The following is a 20753-nucleotide window of genomic DNA, read 5'->3' as shown; positions in this document are numbered from 1 at the left end:
TTAAAGACAAAAGTCTGTACAAATGCTAAAATTAACTTAAGGCAAAGGTTCTGCTATTTGCCCCCTCAAACACCCACAGACACCACACACCAACAGCATGTCTGGGCATGCAGTCGTAATGTTCCGGCCCATCGGTGCAGCCAAGATTGACCCGTTTATTTTAAGATACTCAGGTAAAATCGTGAATTAATTCCAGCTCGCTCATATCGCTAGTGGACCGTGCAGAAAGCAGAACGAGGATAAGTATGAGAAATGGTTGTAGATAAACACAAGTAACGCACGGCATTAGCTTTGGACGTTTGTAATGAAGCCCCATGCAAGATCATGCTGATCTATTTTACAATAATGCTGCGTGTTCCCATCTGAGGCAGCAACACACAGCTGCAGGGAACAGGTGTGTGTGTGTGTGCGGTATGTGTGTGTGCGCGTGTGTGTGTGTGCGTGCACGCACCCCTAATGAATTAGCTTCTCCCTAGCAAACAGATGCAGCGATATTTCATGCAGCGAGCTGTCTCTGTCTTCATCTGTCATGAATAATAAGACTTAGAATATCCGACGTGCTCAAATACGCATCCCAGTGCCCTAGTGTTCCCATAGACACGCAAGATTTCTATTTCTAAATAAAGGTGCTTCAGGAATCTTTGGAAAACACCGTGTGAGTATCAACATCCTTCCAAATTGAAAGGCTTATGTAGCGCCGAAGCGTCACGTGTCCTCTCGGCACCGCGCCGGAAGGCGTGCGAGAACTTACAAAAATCGCAGGATCGTATATTCAACTGAATTTATTTTAGATTTTTAGAGCACTATTCCTTTTCCAGCATGAGAGAAAAACAGTCACAAAGACAAAACGATTCTTTACATCAGCCCCAGTTTTTTTGTTTACATGCTCTTTTAAATATTCCGGCTCATTTTAAAGGCCCTGCCAAAGTGACAGCGAGGCATTTGATCGGCTTGTTATAGTGAAAAACGCTCCTGGAACAAGAGTCAATCATGATCTTTGTGTGTGGCATTATGTCACTCGACAGGCATTAAGTCAAGCACCGTCTTCGCTTCCACAACTGGAATCTATTGCACACAATCAGGCAGCTGCAAAATAAAAAAATAAAGATAAAAATAAATAAATGAATAAATAAATAAAATGCTACTTGTCAGAAATTTGCAGTTTGCTACAGTATGCGTTTTGCTATGTTCGCTAAAATCCAATAAAGTCGAAAACTCTAAAGTAATATCTGCTACACGGTTTTCCATACGTGAAAGTATATGCGCAAAAGTATGTGCACCCCCTGACCATCACACTGTGTGCTGTGACTGTACAGTTTCCCTGGAGTTAAGAGGCTCAAACCTTGTTCCAGCACGACAACGCCGCTGTGCACAAATAACCCCTGAGCTCCATGAAGACGTGGTGTGGAAGTTAAGGTTGGAGTTTGGAGAACTCGTGTGTCTGCACTGAGCCCTGACTCTAACTCAACCCCACCGAACACCTACGGGTCGAACGGGAAACACGGACGTCCTCAACATCACAACATCGGTGTCTGATCCCACTAATGCGCTCGAAGCTGAACGAGCACGACCCCCCACAGCCGCGCTCCAACATCTAGTAGGAAGCCACCTAAGAAGAGTAGAGCGTATTAGAACAGGAAAGGAGGAATAAATCTGGAATGAGATGTTCGACAAGCACTTGATTGTGATGGTCAGGGGTGCACAATTAAATGTCTGTAAATAGACATTTTTTATATCAGTTGCCATTTTCCTCTATGACCATAATGTCCCGGACCAGAATAAACCCGTTACCGAAAATTGTTGTGAATGAATAAATGCTTCCCAGTTAAGAAAAATATATTTTTGTGGAAACACTTTTTTTTTTTTTAAACTCTCAGCCTCGTGCATTCTAAATATTGAGGGATGCTTTAGGGAGAACAGAGACATGAATATGTATTAAAAGACACCACACGTGAGCATGCAGTCTGATAAGGAATCGTCTTGTGCCGTTGGTTTTAGGTAACACTTCTGAACTTCATGATCACGCCAGAAGGAATGCAAGACCAGCTGCTTAGCATCGTGGTGGCCAGAGAGAGACCAGACCTAGAAGAGGAGAAACAAGAACTCATCCTGAACGGAGCGAAAAACAAGAGGTATGACAAACAGATAAGATTTATTTCCCATTAGTTCCATCATTACATCGTGTCAAGTTTGGTACGTTATCGTCTGGATGTTTCTACGAGTGAACAGTTTAGGATAGTCAACTTGTCCTACATCTTTCTGAAGGAGTTTCACCAGAAGTGAGATGATGTGAGATGAAGAATCAGGGGAGATTTAAGGCACACAGACAGAATGTGCTCTTAATAGTTTAATAGACACACTAATGACCATATAGATAATACCCAAGGCTATATGTATACATCAGGAATAAGCAATAACCACATTGGATTACTCATAAATGATTAAATTGTTTAACTGATAATAATCCCACAATTTCTCCCTTAAGCTTTATATACTATCCTACTATCCTGTAACACTAAGCAGGTGATTCTCCATTTACACTTTAACCAATAAGGATAGAGCTTATCTTTCTATCTGTGTATCTAGCAAGTTCTTAAAAGTACAAACAAACCAGACGAGACGAATCAGATGTATTCAACCTGGGAGCATTACACCATATTATCATTGGTTATTTTCCCATGACAGCACATCCCTGACTTGTTATATTTATTCCGTATATAACCAATGACACTCGATTCGGATAAACCACAACAAATGTTTTCGTTCGTTGTAAAAGACGTTTGGTGACTTGACCGAATCCAAGAGTCTCGCTTCTAGACATTCCTGATAATCCTTTCCTCGTCCTGCAGACAGCTTCAAGAGATTGAAGACAAGATCCTAGAAGTACTCTCTGCGTCTAAAGGGAACATCTTGGAGGACGAGTCAGCTGTCCAGATTCTCTCTTCCTCTAAAGTGCTGGCCAACGAAATCTCTGAGAAGCAGGCTGTGGCTGAGGTGATGGAGAAAAAGATCGATGAAACGCGTATGGGCTACACGCCCATCGCAGTTCACTCGGCCATCTTGTTCTTCTCCATCGCTGACCTGGCCAACATCGAGCCCATGTACCAGTACTCGCTCGGCTGGTTCATCAATCTCTTTAACTTATCCATCGACAACTCGGAAAAGAGTGAGGTTCTGGAGGAGAGGTGCGAAGATGCTTTATAGAAATTTTGTATTATGTTATGTTATGATGTTTTGTGTTATTCCTGACTGTCCTGAAGTTGAACAGAAGCTGCACAAAAACTGAGCACTAACCAACCAATTTTAAACTTCGAAGAATCACGTATTGTAGCAGATTCTGAAAATTCCTAGTTTTTAATAACCACCGAGACGTTTGCCCTGTTATTATCACCACTCAGCCGTCTCAATCCGCTACATCAATTCAGTTCCAATTAAATCCACGAAATAAATCCACAGCTCAGTCCATTATCGTCAGAGTTAAAGAAAAGCGGAGCCGGCATAAATAGCATAACAGCCTGATGCGTTCGATCGTAACGACAATGGAACATATTATATACGATATTGTTCTTTGATCGACATATAAAATGTTGAGTTAAAATAAATCAGTAGTTAATGTTTTTTATTTTTGTCCGTAACGACTTGGATTTGAAGAATTTAGAATGGACAGATAGCTTAACACAAATTCAATGCAGGTTTACATAAAGATCATTATTTACTAGTTTAGTATAAGTAAGAATTTATAAAATAAAACAATTTTCATTGTTTATTTTTACTTCCATGCTTATTTGCATGCGTGTGTTTGTGTGTGTGTGTACAGATTGCAGATCCTCAAAGACCACTTCACCTACTCGCTGTATGTCAACGTATGCCGATCACTCTTCGAGAAAGACAAGCTGCTCTTCTCTTTCTGCCTCAACATCAACCTGCTTAAACACAAGAGTCTTGTGAGTGCTGACTTTCCACAGCTACGTCGAATAACGCACAAAATGTTCACAAAATGGTATCAGTGCAGCCTGTCTCCTGAGCCGACGGATAAAATAAACATGAAAGTAACCGCAGTTAATATAACATGCACAATATTGACCTGAAGACAGAACTAATCACTTATTCTCATGGCACACATAATATCTAGTCTAATAAAAACCTTTGGCATAAAATAATAACCTGCCATTTTTACATGATCTAGGATGAAGGCAGAAGTTGAAAGGGATGCCTGATTATTTGAATCTTTTTAAATGTTTTATGATCCGGAGATCTTAGATCTCTGAATCCTTTCAGTCAACCAAGTTATATTGATTTTACTGTTTGCTTGCTAGAATAATAATAAAAAAAAAAAACACAAGAGCTTCTTTCCACTTTTTTTTTTTTAACATGCTCAATGATAAATCCAATATAAAAGGAGCAGAGACAGCAAATGTCAGAGTTAGAGTAACACAGCTAGTTAGAAATCCCCAACCTTACAGGCTATTAGCAACATTAAAGTTGGAGCTTTGGAACCTAATCGAAGTGGACTAAAGCACCGCTGCATCGCTCTATAGGAATAGAAATGAAAGGCTAAATCCTGCTAGCATGTATAGCAACATGGGGATGTGGTAGCCTAGTGGTTAAGGCGTTGGATTACTGATCAGAAGGTCATTAGTTCGAATCCCAGGTCCACCAGGCTACCACTACTGGACCCCTGAGCAAGGCCCTTAACCCATAGTTGCTCAGTTGTATAATTTGAAATAAAATGTAAGTCACTCTAGATAAGAGTGTCTGCTAAATGTATTTAGATGAATGGCATTATGGGTAATGCTGGAAACTCTGCACCGTGTACAAAACTGCGCTAAGGACTTCATTACACAATTAATCTGGGACTCAACTAAAGATCACATGTTAATTATTTGTCAAGACCAGTAAACATGTTCGGTGTGCAACTTGAGAATATGAGAATCCTCTTGAAAGACATGTAATCTGATATAATCTCGATTTTGAATTCTATAAACTGTTTATAATCCCACTTTGGGTTTCTTCATCGTGTAGATTGACGAGAACGAGTGGCGTTTTCTGCTGACGGGTGGCGTGGGTCTGGATAACCCTTACGCCAATCCCTGCACGTGGCTGCCCAAGAAATCCTGGGATGAGATCTGCCGCTTGGGGGAGCTGGAGTGCTTCAAGGGCCTACGCGACGACCTGTCACTCCTCAAAGACAGCTGGAAAGAAGTGTACGACAGCAAGGTGTGTTTAATGGCTCATAACATGCCAAAGTAGCATAGAAATAAATGGAAGGAGAAAATAGAGGAGATATTAGTTTTGTTATCGGACCTGAAGCAACAGCATGCAAGACGGCCGTGTCAGTTTGTTAAAGCACGGAAATTTTAGTGTATCCAAGATCCGAGTGTGTAAATGTGTGTGTATTACCTAGGATCCTCATCACACAACTTTTCCTGGAGTGTGGCAGGAGAAACTGGGACAATTTCAGAGAATGTTGCTCATACGCTGCCTGAGACCAGACAAGGTGAAAGAATCGAACGCATCTTCAGTCTCTTAACACAGAGTGCCATAGACGTTGTTATGAGTACCAAACCTCTTAATCTGTACATGCTCTTTTTTTCGCTCCTTGTCCTCCTTCAGATCGTTCCAATGGTGCAGGAGTTTGTGTCAAACAGCTTGGGAACCAGATTTATCGAGGTGCCCCCCTTTAACCTGGGGAATGCTTTTGGAGACAGTCATTGCTGCGCTCCTCTCATCTTCATCCTCTCACCAGGCTCAGACCCTATGGCAGCTCTGATGAAGTTTGGCGACGAGAAGGTTAAAGACGTTAAACACTTCAGTTCGTCGACTAACTTCAACCGCTTTTTTAAACTGGTTGAATTCTTAAATCTGATTCTTAAATCGGATTCAGCCGTGTAACTTCATTCCACAGCAATAAATGGCTAATAATAACAAAATAGCTTTCATTTATATATTAAACAGTGTAATAATAGGGGGAAAAAACGTATACTATAATTGTTACTAGTGTTATAGGAAAATGTTCCACTTTTGGATGATAACTCATGACTTAGTCGTGTCACCTTCGATAGGGTCACAGTAAGACTAAACAACGTACCTTTATGTGTCACTCACAGGGCTTCACAGGGAACAAGCTGACCTCTCTGTCACTGGGTCAAGGCCAGGGACCCATTGCCATGAATATGATTGAGGAAGGATTGAAGGAAGGCACCTGGGTGGTGCTGCAGAACTGCCACCTGGCGACATCCTGGATGCCCATACTGGAACGGGTCTGCGAGGTACAGGATTAGTATAGGAGAAAAAAAAAAAAAAAAAGAGTGTGACAAAATATATAATTGCAGCTTTTTCCCTGTATATAATAATGATAAATATATTTGCCCAGAAACTAGAAATTGGTGATTAGAGTTTGTAGTGTTAATTAGCAAAAAGTACTGGTTTCAATACATTCTGCTACTAGTGGTGGTATTTAGCAGGAACTTCATAACAGAACCTGTATATACTGTACGGATAAATAACTCTCATAATAAAGAGCACACGAAGATTTGCATGACCTCAAAGCTTTTGAATTATCTGCATTTTCAACATTCTTAACTATTTTTTAGGTAATAAATCACAGAGCCGTTGATGAGTTTCTTTTGACTTTATTGTCCTCCAGGAGCTCAACCCAGACACCACTCATCCCGACTTCCGTCTGTGGCTAACCAGTTACCCGTCACCTAACTTCCCTGTGGCTGTCCTTCAGAACGGTGTCAAGATGACAAACGAGGCCCCCAAGGGCTTGCGTTCCAACATCGTCGGTTCCCTTTCGATGAACCCCATCTCAGACATGGAGTTCTTCAACAGTTCTTCGAAGCCAGTGAGTCAGGAGTTATGGCAAAAACTTAGATAGGCTGAAGGAGAAAATCTGGGGTAGTGACTGAGGAAGTATGTGATAAATAGTTAAATGATGTGTGTGTGTGTGTGTGTGTGTGTTTTAGGTTGTGTTCAAGAAGCTCCTTTATGGCCTGTGTTTCTTTCATGCTCTCACCCAAGAGCGAAGGAAGTTCGGTCCACTGGGCTGGAACATCCCCTACGAGTTCAACGAAACTGACTTGCGCATCTCTGTCCAACAGCTGCATATGTTCTTGGAGCAATATGAAGTGAGGAAACACACACACACACACACTTACACACACACTCCATCCACTTCGACTCCTCTTTTCATGCCTACATCGACCAATTCTCACCCGCCTGCACTCTATCGCATGCGCTCTTAACACAATCACTCTGTGTCTCTGACTTCATTTTCACGCACCCCGCCAATCCTTTCATAAGTCCCTCTGAAGAAGCATGGAGAAAAAAAAAAGAAAAAAAAAACACCTTGACATTTCCACAGCTTCAGAGGCGCCCTCCACGCTACTCTCACTATGCCTTTCAAAACAAGCACTCTGCATAAACTGATCAAGAACCCCCTGGAAAAAAACAAAAAATTCGCTGACATTTCCTCCGTGACATTAGCAAGGGAAATTTCAGCAGGAAATGTCACGATCCGAGCGTCGCCGGCTCCACCTTTTCATTGCTGAAACCCCTGCGAAGTGTGCCGAACTTGCCAACTGACACGTGGCAGCACAGCACAAGGGTCTTTTGGTGTAAAAATGAGACAGCAGCATAGGTTAATACTTTTTTCCTAATCGAATGAGACAGTAAAGTTAAAGGAGGAAGTGAGATGCTGCCATTAATCTGGGCTTTTTTCTTTTTTTTATATGCTGAATGTACAAAAGAGTCTGAGCCCAAAAGTCTGAGTCGAGTATTATTACAATAAAATCTTTCCGTTTATCCCAAGTCAAAGATAACATTTAAACATGAATGACGGACAATGTCTGAGCTGCTTTAAAGACAATATTAAATAACCCCCTAGAAGCCACACCCCCTTCTTCTTTTTTTTTTAGCTCTCATCTTGATTTGATTTTCTGGTTAAAAAACAGGTTTGATTACTAGTCAGCGAAAAAAAAAAAAACTTCAACGTTGAAAGTATAGTAACTAGGAAACAGACAGACAATCTGGACACAGACAGGTCTAAACCAGTGGCCTAATGGGAGATGGGAAATGTCTTGTCCAGGATGGATCCTCTCCCATTCACAGGGCTCGTATCCTAAGGCGATCACACACTTGTGTGAGATTTTGGACCGAAAGTGTTAAACAAATCGGTCCACCATCCATCATCATCATCATCATCAAAACAGCAGCTGAAGGAAGATCTTTTGGGAACATAGTGTTCTAACAGTTGTTCTTTTTTTATATATATATACACTTTACAAGAACATCATCTTTCAATTTGTCACCTGTCTGTATATTTAACTGTCTCACACTCAGGACGTGATATCACTCTGTTCTCATGGCTCATCTGCTCATCCCTAAGCCACCAGCGCTGCCGAACGTAAACAGCTTAACGGCACAGCTGTCTAATTACAAAAAATAGTTTCATTGCAAATCCTAAAACGCATAAATTTACTGTAGCAAAAAACTGTTATTTATGCTTGGTGTTACATTCGAATGTAATCTCATTTATATCATGGGTCAATCTCGATTAGAGGCAGATCAACAAAAACGATATGAAATAATAGTACTAAGGTTGGTTTGTGTGGTTTACGTTAATATGCTAAATGATTAATTGTACCTTGATGGACCCAATTTAGAAGGACCAAAAAAAAACAAAACACCACCCCCAAGCCAAACTCTTCAGAGTAGAGGTCTTCTCGGGTCTAAAAAAAAGGCACTTTTTACCCGAACCCGACATGCACAATTTATTTATTTATTTTTAATAAAAACCCGACCCGAGACAAACCCGAAAAAGTTACCCGAGTCCGACCCAACGGCAATTTTTTTTTAACCCGACTGGACCCGAATGTTGCGTAAAAACACATTCATTTTAAATTACCCGAGACCCGATGCCACTATTATTAGACCCGACCCATGTCCGAGGCACACGTGAAACTTTTAGACCCGAACCCGCTCAGGTCTCGGGTCGGGCCTCGGTTTTTCGGATCCTAGTGGACCCGTGAAGACCTCTAGAAGTCCAGACTCTATAAGTTCTGTTATATATTTATTTCTCCTAGGAAGTGCCATTCGAAGCTCTGCGCTACATGACAGGAGAGTGTAACTATGGAGGACGTGTTACAGATGACTGGGACCGCCGGACCCTCCGCACCATCCTCTCCATCTTCTACGACAATAAGATCGTCGATGATCCAGAGTACAAGTTCGACCCAAGTGGGATTTACTATTCACCATCTGAAGCGGATGTAAGGACACACACACACACACACACACACACACACACACACACACACACACACACACACACACACGTCAGACCACGTAAAGAAATAAACGGACAATTAAATTTTTCTTGCACTCGATCTTCTGCAGAATTGAGTGTTTTTTTTTTTCCATTCAGTGTTCACACTCCAAATAACTTATCATCAGAACTTAATGATCAAATGAGTAAGAGATGTAACTCACCCACGCAATGCAAAATGCATCATTTCTGATTCACTTGCCCACTGTTTTTTTTTTTTTTTATTCCATAAAGTTCTGAAAATCATAACGAGCTCAGAGTTCAATAACTGTGCGCGGTGGGATGCCACCAGTGGCCGCTGCCTAATTTATTTGCGAGCACATGTATAATCTACGCTCGGGTTTATTTGCCATTTTCTGCTGAAATCTTTTATTCATGAACGTTGATTTGCATAGTCATTATTATAAATGTCAGCGATCTCGTGGGTGGCGTGCTTTAAGTGCGCCGTTGTTATTTAGCGTCTCCGCTTTCTGGATGCCTGCGTCAGGAAGTGTGTCTCGTTTCTTTCACAGCATAATGGCTTGGTGGAGTACACCAAATCACTCCCACTGTACCCATCGCCAGAAATCTTCGGCATGAACGCCAACGCTGACATCACCAAGGACCAGGTGGAGACGCAGCTCCTGTTCGACAGCATCCTGCTCACTCAGGTTTGATGGCGAACAGACTGCAATCGCAGCATTCGGACTTAACACGAGGGCGAATGTAAAGTGTGCACGTGCCATCAGTGTAAATAATAAAAGAGTAATAAAACTGAGTGTAAGAGACGGTGCTGTGTTTATCAGTTCAGTTTCCCGCGTAATGGCCTTTATTCATCCTTCATTGGATGACAGGGTAAATGCTTTATTAATGAAACATTACTTTCCCCACTTTGTTAAACGGTGTCTTCAAATCTGTCCTTGTTTTTACGTAACTAATGGAAAAGGGCTCCTATGTGCTGCTTGCTAATGATCCAATTTGGCTGTAACTAGCACGCTATGGGATATGGGTTTAGAGACGATGGACCGAGACCCTGCGTATCTTTGACAAGTTATTGCTTGTTCATCTGTATGCCTGCATCTTGTACCTCCAGCTATTCACCTTCATCTCTTTCCTCCAGTCTCGCATGTCAGGTGGCGACGCTAAATCCTCCGACGACATGGTGTACGAGGTGGCGGCGGACGTTTTGAGCAAACTGCCGCCGGACTTTGACACGGAGGCAGCCATGCGCAAGTACCCCACCAGTTACAAGCAGAGCATGAACACGGTGCTGGTGCAGGAGATGGGCCGCTTCAACAAGCTGCTGCAGACCATCCGTGACTCATGTATCAACATCCAGAAGGCCATCAAGGTCAGAACCATACAGACATGTTTACAGGAGCCTTAGAGGCTTTGAGAAACCTTAGATAAATCTTAGGGATATTTTGGAGGGTTAGAGGAACCTTAGAGAAACCTTAGACGGGCCTGGGAAGCTCTGAGGAACCTTAGAGAAACCTTATAGGTAGGTACTTTAGAGGCTCAAAGGAATCTTAGAGAAAGCTTAGATGAGCTGTGGAGGTCTTTATGCACCTCAAAAGAAACTTTACAGGAGAGTCTCTCTGGTAACTTTGTGAAATTTCAGACAAGCTTTGGTGGCTCTGCAGAACATTGGAGAAATCGCAGATGAGCTTTGTTGGTTCTGCAGAACCTTCGAGAAACCTTGGGCAAGCTTTGAAGACTCTGGGGGCTTTTAGGAAGCTTAAAAAAGCTTAAGAGTTTCTGCAGAACCTTACAGAAATGGTATATGAGCTTTGAAGGCTCTGCAGAGCCTGAAACAAACTCTAGAGGAGCTTAAGTATCCCTGACAAACATAAGAGGTTCTCTTGAGTCGCTGAACTTTGGAGCATCTTAGGAACCATAAAAGAACCTCACGATAAGGTCTGTATAGGTGTCATTGGTTTGCTTGTGATGGTTTTGGAGATGCAGGAAGGTCGGCATTGAGTTAAAGCTGCAGAGATGCGATAAACACTCGGGTTGAGATCTGCGGTTAATAAAGCTAATCCTGTGTACAGGGAAAAAGCTGCAATTCTTTGTTCGTTACTTTAACCAACCGTGGATATGAAATCGGTTTTGATTCTTTTCTTTGCTTCCACCTTCAGATTAAAATGAACTAAAGAAACAGATGTCCTATAAATGTTGTACTCGAGCTTTCCATCCGCTTCACCTTCTCCTTCCCCATCCATCAAGCCGATATTAGGAAGCATTAGGAATGCTAAACATTTTTATTTGAAAGAAATGCTGTGTTGTAATGTTTGTGTCATGTTTTTTTGCTCACATGCCTGGCTCTGAAGATTCTGTACCTGTACTGGATCTCCTCCTGCTGTTTTCTTGACAGCTCCAATCCTGGTTAACGCTGTCCTCTTCTCTTCATGAGTGGCACTAGTGAACACACCCTGCGGCCCCTAATCCCTTAATCTAACCCTAATATAATCCCCTTCATCTTCTCCAACTCCCCGCTTGAACTCCCACCTTCCCCAGGGTCCCTGCTTTTTTTCCATGATTTTTTTTTAGCCTCTTGATTCCCCATTTCATTCTTCTCCTTCTAATCCACATCGCCGCTTTCTCCCGCCTTCGTTAACTCCGCGTCCTCCGGAGAAGACGAAGAGGCGTTCGTTCTTCAGTCGTACAAGCTTCTGTTCGTACAAGAGCCTCACAATACGAGCTCTTGTTAGATTACATTTTGGCTGAAGGAGAACACGGAGACAGTCGGCTAAAGTTCAGTTTTTAAAACGCCGTTACTCCGAGCGGTATGGGAGATTTACACGGCTCCTGCACATGTGGCATTTCAGCAGGCGGTTTGAATACAATACAACTTCAGGCACAGTTTTATCTCAAACAAGTACAAACTCTGCTCTTTTTTACTGACAGCTTCTCAATACCACCTCACTTCCCTGCCAAGTGGAATCTCTCATGAGTCTAATTAATTCAGTTCACTTCACTTGTTTGCAAATACCTTATTCATGGATAAAATAAAACACAAATATAGAAATTCCTGAATCCACAAAAAAAAATGGAGAATTAAAAAATTATTTCGAATTAGAAGACCTTCTCTTATTATCAATCAACCTTTTTACTATCATGAGGCTCGAGCCTTGTTACGTTTACAGACCGAGATTCAGTATGTTTAAAACGTTTCATGCCAAAGCGACTGGTGCTTAGCTGTAAGGAACAAAGAAAGTCAGAGTAGCTCTCAGGTTTTACAGTAAATATCCTGATGTGCTAGAAGAATAGAAGATTTAAAAGCGAATAATATTGAATTAATCAATTAGGTTAAATAAGCATGCAATTTTGTTACAGTTCCCCTTCAGCATGTCTTTAAGGTTCAAGGTTTCTCTAAGGTTCCTCAGAGCTTTCCAAGTGTCTCTAGGTTCTATCGGTTTCCCATAGAACCTAGAGACACTTGCAGAGCTCTGAGGAACCTTAGAGAAACCCTAGATTAGATTTGGGGGCTTTGAGGAACCTTAGAGAAACCTTAAGAAAGCTTTTGGGGGGATTGAGGGAACATAGAAGAGCTTTAGAGTTTCTGCAGAACCTTAGAGAAACTTTAGATGAGTTTTGGAGGCTCTCGCTCCAACATCTAGTGGAAAGAAGAGAAGGGTGTGATGTTCAGTGTCCAGATAGTTTTAGCATATAATGCATTTTAACAGAACTTCACATACGGTGGTCCTGAGCAGCATCAGGCTCGAAGCAAAGGAGAAATCCCAAAAAGGTGTTGTTCATCTTTTTGGGTAAGATATCAAGTTTGGAATAAATAAAAGATGACATCATTTCCATAATTTCCTTAAAAACCTCAAAGTATGTTTTTTTTTTTAAAAAGCAATTTCTGTTTGTGTTTATACATCATGTGCCAAATCTTTACCTGTTTTCCCGTCTGCACCGCAGGGTCTGGTGGTGATGTCGGCCGAGTTGGAGGAAGTAGTGACGAGCATCCTGAAAGGCCGTGTCCCAGGAATGTGGATGAAAAAGTCATACCCGAGCCTCAAACCTCTCGGAGGATACGTCCACGACTTCCTGGAGAGGCTCAAATTCTTACAGGTGAGCTCAGGCTGAGACATGTGATGGACCTGAACTCTACAACAGCTGCATGTTTGTGTTTGTTAAGACGGATGGACAGCGGTGGAGTATTATTTGTGCCTCAAGGGGGCAGTAGAACACTGCGATTATCAGACAGAAAAGGAAATCTGACAACAGACGAATCTGGAGAAAAGACAGGTTTGCGGATCCGACGTTGAAGTTAACAGTGTAATTATGCTAATAACTGTGTATCTTAACTGTTTAAATCAAGTTTCAAGGAATTTCAGTGGCTTAATGAGAAATTCGGTATCCTCTAGAAGTTTCTAGGTGGTACGATACACAGAAAAGGCTTCACATGGTGTTTCTTATTCTTTATATCCTCTTATTTTTCCAATCTAAATCAGACAGCTTGGTCAAACAATCATTCCTCTGAACCTTTGTAAAGACTTCAATCCAAGCCATCTCGGTGTGTTCATCAGTTCATTAACATGAAGTACAAGTGTTGGCTAATCTTCATTACAACCAGTAGCTCGTTTCACTCCCTTTCTTTTTTTTCCCCCTTCAACTTGTAAAAAAAAAAAAAGCAGTAGTTTTGTATGATCAGGATTAACCCAAACCCACACAACATTCCACTGCCTCCAGCTGTTGCACCATCACGCTCATATAGAGTGAACGAGTAATTAGTAACACAGTAAATCTGCTCATTTTCTCGTAATTATCTACATCCCCTATTTAAAAGTCTGACGCTCGTGCAGAAGTGAGCGCTCGTATAGTGCGCGTCGTTCCGTCACGAACACTTGTGAAGACAAAAATCAGAAATTACTGCTTTCTGCTTTGGGGCGGGCACGGTGGCTTAGTGGTTAGCATGTTCGCCTCACACCTCCAGGGTTGGGGGTTCGATTCCCGCCTCCGCCTTGTGTGTGTGGATTTTGCATGTTCTCCCCGTGCCTCGGGGGTTTCCTCCGGGTACTCGGGTTTCCTCCCCCGGTCCAAAGACATGCATGGTAGGTTGATTGGCATCTCTGGAAAATTGTCCGTAGTGTGTGAGTGAATGAGGGTGTGTGTGTGCCCTGTGATGGGTTGGCGATCTGTCCAGGGTGTATCCTGCCTCGATGCCCGATGACGCCTGAGATAGGCACAGGCTCCCCGTGACCCGAGAAGTTCGGATAAGCGGTAGAAAATGAATGAATGAATGAATGAATGCTTTAAGGTTTCTAGGGTGCCTCTGATGAGGAACGCTAAGTCAAGCAGTGCTTAACCTTAAACACGTACAAATTTCTTACCGTGTGATTAAAAACCATGTCCTACTAATGAGCTTTCATTAAACTGACACATTCGAGTGAATAAAACAGACCTGTATACGACTCCCTATGAACATAATCTCATTTTTAAAATTCTATTTCCATTGTGTAGAATATTACAACGGGTTTAAAAAGGTCTGGTGTCGGTGACCGTCCACTTCCACCCGAGTCATATTTACCCAACAACCACATCAGATGATGTTCTAATGATCTCAGTCATACTGCTCTATAATTAATAAGGAAAATGCACTGTGAGCAGAATACTCATTACTCACAATGACCTCACACTTCCTGATGCTGTAACGTCGTTGTGGTCACAAAAAAAAAACACCCAACACTGGCTGAAACAGAAAGAATTCCAGCGTACAGTAAGAGCTGGGGTTGGGGGTGTGTGTGGGGTGTGTGGAGCGAGTCACATGGTCACCATCTGATTCAAATAGTTGTGCTCTAATCATAATCCTGTGTAATCACGTCTGTACGGTAGTAAGCTTCTTGATGTTTGGTGTAATGTGTAGATTAGCACATTCCTGTAAACGACTTATTAGCGTTCACACAGGCTTTAACCTCCGACTTCATGCTGTGCCACTACACGGATTATAAAACCAACTTTTACTGTAGAGTCTTTCATTTGGTTGGAAATAAGATGCAGGTTTCTTCCCCCAGTCACACCCACACTGTTTTGCCGTGTTCGCACGTCCACACACGCACCACTGACCTATCACTATGCTTTTAACACGCTGTAAAGTATTTTAACTCACTCCAGTGGGTTCATGAAGGTGCTTTTATCTGGTCGTAATAGAATTGTATCATGGCTTGAGATATCTGTGATCATCATGCACGGCGTAACCGTTTGTTTTCTTTGCGCAGGACTGGTACGACGTCGGCATTCCGGCCGTCTTCTGGATGTCAGGCTTCTTCTTCACGCAGGCTTTCCTGACCGGTGCACAGCAGAACTACGCTCGCAAACATGCCATCCCCATCGACCTGCTCTCCTTCGACTTCTACGTCATGGACGAAATAGAGTACACGGTGCCGCCTGACGACGGTGAGACAGACAGTAGCAGAGAGCTGTTTAGCAGGAACACCGTAGCGCTTAGACCCGCTTTTTCCCCCCTCAGAACAGCTTATATTCTCTTCAGCATGGATTTCCCAAGGTGTAGGAAACTTTCCTTTGGGACTCTGGTGAAGGTTGATAGAATTGCTCTAGATTTATGCCTTGAATCATACATTCTACTACATGCTGTGTTGGATTCAGAGCCGGTGCCTGTAAAGGCCACTGTAGTGCTTGGGATGTTAGTAGAAGCGGTCGTTTGTGTACCATGCAGGAGTAGCTGGTATAAGATGCAAACTTGTGGGCACAAACATGGTCACCAACAATGTGATCTCATGCTTTGTGCTCACGGTTGTTTTAAAGAACGAATACAAGTTACAATAGCCTTCTGCCAGATGGAAGAAGTCTAGACATTCTCCTCGTACCTTGCCAATCATCGAGGTGTTTTTGCACACAGATCTGCCACACAATGAAAATATATCACGACTCTGGTGTGAAAATTGATTAGCTGAACAGCGGTTTCTCACCGAGACGGTCACTATGAGACCGCATGCTTCCACCGGTTCTGATGAATGACGTGAACATTCGTTAACGCTCTTGACCTGGCATCTGCGTATTTCCATGCACCGAGCTGCGGTTATAAAGGTGTTCCGTTTAAATCGGGTAGTAAGGTGGGACGCATACAGGGAAAGAAATGACCGGATGCACTAGACTGCGTTGTGTATACGGATAGACGGATGGAGACAAACAGAGCTATACGTTGATACATACGCAGAGGAAAAAAAAGAAAATGAAGGAAGGAAAGCTAAAACCTGAGTGAACATGACAGAACAGACGAGAAGAGGTGAGGGATGGAAGGAAAGAGGGTGACAGGAGGAGAGAGGATGCATTAACCCCTTGCCGTGCCCACAGGCTATCAATCAGAGTCAACATTACCTCGCTCTTTTACATCAGACCCCTGTCGCTCGTTCATCAGCATGTGATGAAGCTCTTGTTCCTCAGGGGGTTGCACGCAGACAGGGACACACACTCACACACAGATTGACAGCTGGTGTGTGTGGGTGTGTATGCACTAGTGTTTACCAAAATTTTAGACTCCTTAATATCTACCCAAGGGCTGCTGCTACTTCTTCTTCAGGCTAAACTCAGGGTTTGTAAAATGATGAAAGTGTAAATGTGTGTGTAAGAAAGAAAGAGCGAGAGAGAGAGAGAGCGAGAGAGACCTAGCCTATTTGCACTTCATGGCTGCAGGTGTTTATGTAACCCATGATGTCTCCCCTCTTCCCTGGCAGGCGTCTACATCCGTGGTTTGTTCCTGGACGGGGCTCGCTGGGATAGAGAAAAGAAGCTGTTGGCAGAGTCGTACCCTAAGGTCCTCCACGACACCATGCCAGTGGTAATTATTCATAATTTTCCTTATTTATTATTTAATTCCTTTGCTTATTTATATCCCTCCGGGTTTGGTTACACACTGCGAATTGACATAGTGTGTAATGACACCTGACGGGTTATGCAAGTTAATTAACAGGGGGAAAATATTTAAATGCGGCCGTCGCGCTGCTGTTCTTCTTCTATACTCATCAACTTCTTGCAGAAAGGTCAAGGCTGCTTCATATAGATGTTTATACCTATGCTTATGCATAATTGGATGTTTGTTCGTAGTTGATCGTTAGTATTGCTAGCGTTACTTAATAAATTACCCTCGCTACCTAACCCGCACTGACGAAGCTGAGATGCGGAGACGAGACGTCAATAAAGCAGGAGTCACAGACGCTGATCTAACCTTACGGATCAGATATTTAAGCTGGAAAAGTTAATGGACGTGTATAATTTATTTCTCCATCAAAATCTAAGAAAAAAAAAATCTCTATATATTTAGGTTGCATCTCCTGAGTCAGTCCCAGAGGACGTTAGCGCAGCGTCTCAATACATGGCGCTTTTATTACCATGGCCTACTTTACGATGGTTGATCATTTGATCGACATTTCCCCTTCATGCAGGAGAACTTTATCTTGGCCGTGCGGAGACCGAATCCTTTTTAATCTTACAAAACGAGCCAGCTGTAAATTCATGGTTTGTTTTTTCCTCCTCCACACACGGGAGCCTGTTGATATTCGAACACCTTCATTGACCAGCTCCTATTTCCGTCGCGTTAACTCCGGTCGGATGTGCAACTTTCTCAGCAAAGTCTCGTAAACACAGAGTTTCCAGTGAACTGAAAATACAAACACAAGCACACGTGGGAGAAGAACCGAGCTCCTCCAGACGTTCTGTGGCTCGGCTCCTGGGAGGCAGCGCTTTTCATCTCCGCACAATACCCAAAAGCCTTTGCTACTGCGAGTATTCCGAATGATTAATTATAGCTGCTGTGACCCAGGAGACAAAACGCACACTGTGAGCTTTTGTCTTGCTGCGCGTTATCATGGGGCTTCTGAAAAGCGGAAAGCAATTTCAACTCAAGAAAGAAAGAAAGAAAAAGTTCACTCTGTCTTTGTTCAACACTGATTGCAAGACGTTCCAGTTACATATTTATACAAAATACTCCATGAATATTGCAGATGTGAATCGTGTCAAGTAAAATCTACAGCCCCGTAACGGTTCTTTCTAAACGCATAATTCTGATTCCCTCCCTCACTGAAATACGCACGAGTTGCTATTTAAGAACGCTAAAATTTGAATTACTTTTATTATTGTTATTAATGGTTAACCTTAAATGTGCGGTGTACGATGTTTGAAAGCCAATGTTGACATTTGAAATCACCAAAACAAACACACCCCTAAACCAAATGGGTGTCACTCCTGTTTTGATAGCTCCGCCCCACACATACCTACATAACCCAGGCAACTATTACGGCAGAACCTGCTGGGGCAGCTGGCCGAGTGGGTATTTTTATCAGTAAATTAACTCAATGAGTAATACAAATGTGTTTTTGTAGTACTGTGTGTTGTACTGTGAAAGGTTTAGCTCCGTTTAACGCAGAAGACGACGTTCAACACCTAGAACCCGAGGCAGAGGTAACGGCAGGGATCCGCCATGTCAATGTTTCAATCGCTTTCTGTTAATACACATACGCACTGAACACTCTCTCCGCTGCATATTGACAAGACACGCTCCTTTCTGCTCATTGGCTACACGTTTGTTTTGTTAGTCGGCCCGACTCGGTTTTCTGAAGCGTTTCTCAAACATCGTGCACCGCTCCTTTAATCCTAACCAGCGAGTATTCATTTTATTTTCTTCATGTGCTTGAGTTCAGGTGAAAGTCAGTAGTGTGTAAGGTCTGAAACAGAGGAGCACGTTGTCTGATTGAGATATGTAATGACACACTTCTCTTTAACATGCCCTGTTGTAGATTTGGCTCATGCCCATGAAGAGGCAGGACATCCCCGAGCGCTTGTGCTACCTTGCGCCCGTGTATAAGACGAGCGAGAGACGAGGCACGTTGTCCACAACAGGCCACTCCACCAACTACGTCATCGCCATGACCCTCGACTCGGACGTGACGCCTGATCACTGGATTCGCCGCGGCGTTGCTCTGCTCTGCCAACTGAACGCATAAAGCAGCAGATCATCAAGGTGGCATCTTTCAGCCTCTGACCGTAAAACCCGACACTTTCAGAGCACTCGAAATGTTTGTGGAAACATAAAATTAGTTTTTTTTTTAAATTACAAATACATTAAACTTACATTTTATTTCCTTTTGTATAAATATTTAAGTTTACTGTACTTAAGTTTTGTTGAGCAGATGTAATGTTTTTATGCTTTGAATTCTCTTACTATGTATTCAATATTCTTACTATGTATTTATGTATTCAATCATTGGTTTTTGAGTAAATACTCCCTGTATAAATAAAACTCAAAAACTCAAATGATGCACTTCTGAATAACCTGTAAGCTAATAAATTTATTAGCTCAGAAAAAAAAAGTAAATAAATAAATGCACACACTGATTAGCGTAAGATTGATGTACGTGATGCGACGGATGTTGGCTATACATACCAAGCTCACGTTTATGATTTGGGAATCTTGAGGAGACTCTGCATCCACTTCAGCCTTGAATTCAAGAACATGTGTAGAGGTTAATACAAGTTTCACTCAATTCCCTAGTTTCATCACTTCATTTCCAATATCTTGTTAACTTTACGTCATTAGCCTATAGTTAACCGTGTATAAAAGTTACAGCTAACCAAGTTTATGAATAGTTGCACGGAAGCATAAAACCACAAATTTGATGATGAGGGCGCTTAACAAACCCAACAAATAAACTTTTTAAAACAGTACGACTGCCATTGACTAACGCTAAGCTAGTGAGTGGTAATTAAATAATGCAATGGTGTTAGCGGCGTATGTGCGCGCAGCACTGAGGACGCGCTTATCGAGCTTTGCACGTTACCGGTTAAAAAAACAAAAAAACAAGACTATATACCTATAGTTATTATTATTAGTAAATCAGAAGGCAGATTAAAAAACATATACTTACAAGTTTCCTCACTTGAATCCAGTCACGCACAAGGGTCAATCATATCGGAAAGATTTTTCTGGTAGCGTACGCAAGATGCCGAACGTCGTGACGTCGATGAACGTCGTTCAATAAACTTAAAAATATCATTGAAGTAGCAGATTTTAATGACGGTGTTTTGTTTTTTTTTGTTTTAGGTCAGTACTGTTTGTGTTTACAGCCCACAATTTAGAATGTTCACCTTTATACTGTTCAATCACACTGTTCTCAATCCCAAAGCCTTTTAATGTAAATGATCTATTCTATAAACATTACTCAAGTCTGGCTTGCAGTTGTATCTTGCAGATTCTTCAATTGACAGCTTTTATTTTCAGTCTCGTTATTTTTTATTTCTTTATTTCTTTTTTAATTGGCAAACTGTATCTTTATTACTTCAGATCTTGCAGCTGGCTTTAAAACCGTTTATTAGGCACGTCAGGCTACACGCTCGAACACAAAAAAAAGAGCTGTTGGTGGACCTTTATTTCTAGACAGAGCAACATCATTAAGACTAACAGGTGACGGAGACATTTAGACACCCAGGC

General features: G+C 42.2%; 1 protein-coding gene across 2 annotated transcripts in view; it reads left to right on the top strand.

Moving 5' to 3' along the window:
• The window catches only part of dnah7 (dynein, axonemal, heavy chain 7), an 86492-nt gene extending 65999 nt beyond the window's left edge, over window positions 1–20493 (top strand). For both annotated transcript variants that reach the window (XM_027152463.2, XM_027152462.2), the window contains exons 50-65: window positions 1999–2132; window positions 2850–3185; window positions 3818–3944; window positions 5023–5217; window positions 5405–5497; window positions 5614–5790; window positions 6108–6269; window positions 6647–6847; window positions 6969–7130; window positions 9087–9272; window positions 9841–9978; window positions 10428–10658; window positions 13229–13381; window positions 15529–15706; window positions 17005–17108; window positions 19063–20493. In XM_027152463.2, coding sequence (XP_027008264.2) covers window positions 1999–2132; window positions 2850–3185; window positions 3818–3944; window positions 5023–5217; window positions 5405–5497; window positions 5614–5790; window positions 6108–6269; window positions 6647–6847; window positions 6969–7130; window positions 9087–9272; window positions 9841–9978; window positions 10428–10658; window positions 13229–13381; window positions 15529–15706; window positions 17005–17108; window positions 19063–19269 — 2784 coding nt within the window. In that variant the 3' untranslated portion in view covers window positions 19270–20493. The remainder of the gene's footprint in view (window positions 1–1998; window positions 2133–2849; window positions 3186–3817; window positions 3945–5022; window positions 5218–5404; window positions 5498–5613; window positions 5791–6107; window positions 6270–6646; window positions 6848–6968; window positions 7131–9086; window positions 9273–9840; window positions 9979–10427; window positions 10659–13228; window positions 13382–15528; window positions 15707–17004; window positions 17109–19062) is intronic.
• Window positions 20494–20753: the final 260 nt, after the last annotated feature.

Source organism: Tachysurus fulvidraco, chromosome 6 (assembly GCF_022655615.1).
Source record: "Tachysurus fulvidraco isolate hzauxx_2018 chromosome 6, HZAU_PFXX_2.0, whole genome shotgun sequence".
Classification (NCBI taxonomy): domain Eukaryota; kingdom Metazoa; phylum Chordata; class Actinopteri; order Siluriformes; family Bagridae; genus Tachysurus; species Tachysurus fulvidraco.
This window is presented reverse-complemented; position numbering and strand designations above follow the sequence as displayed.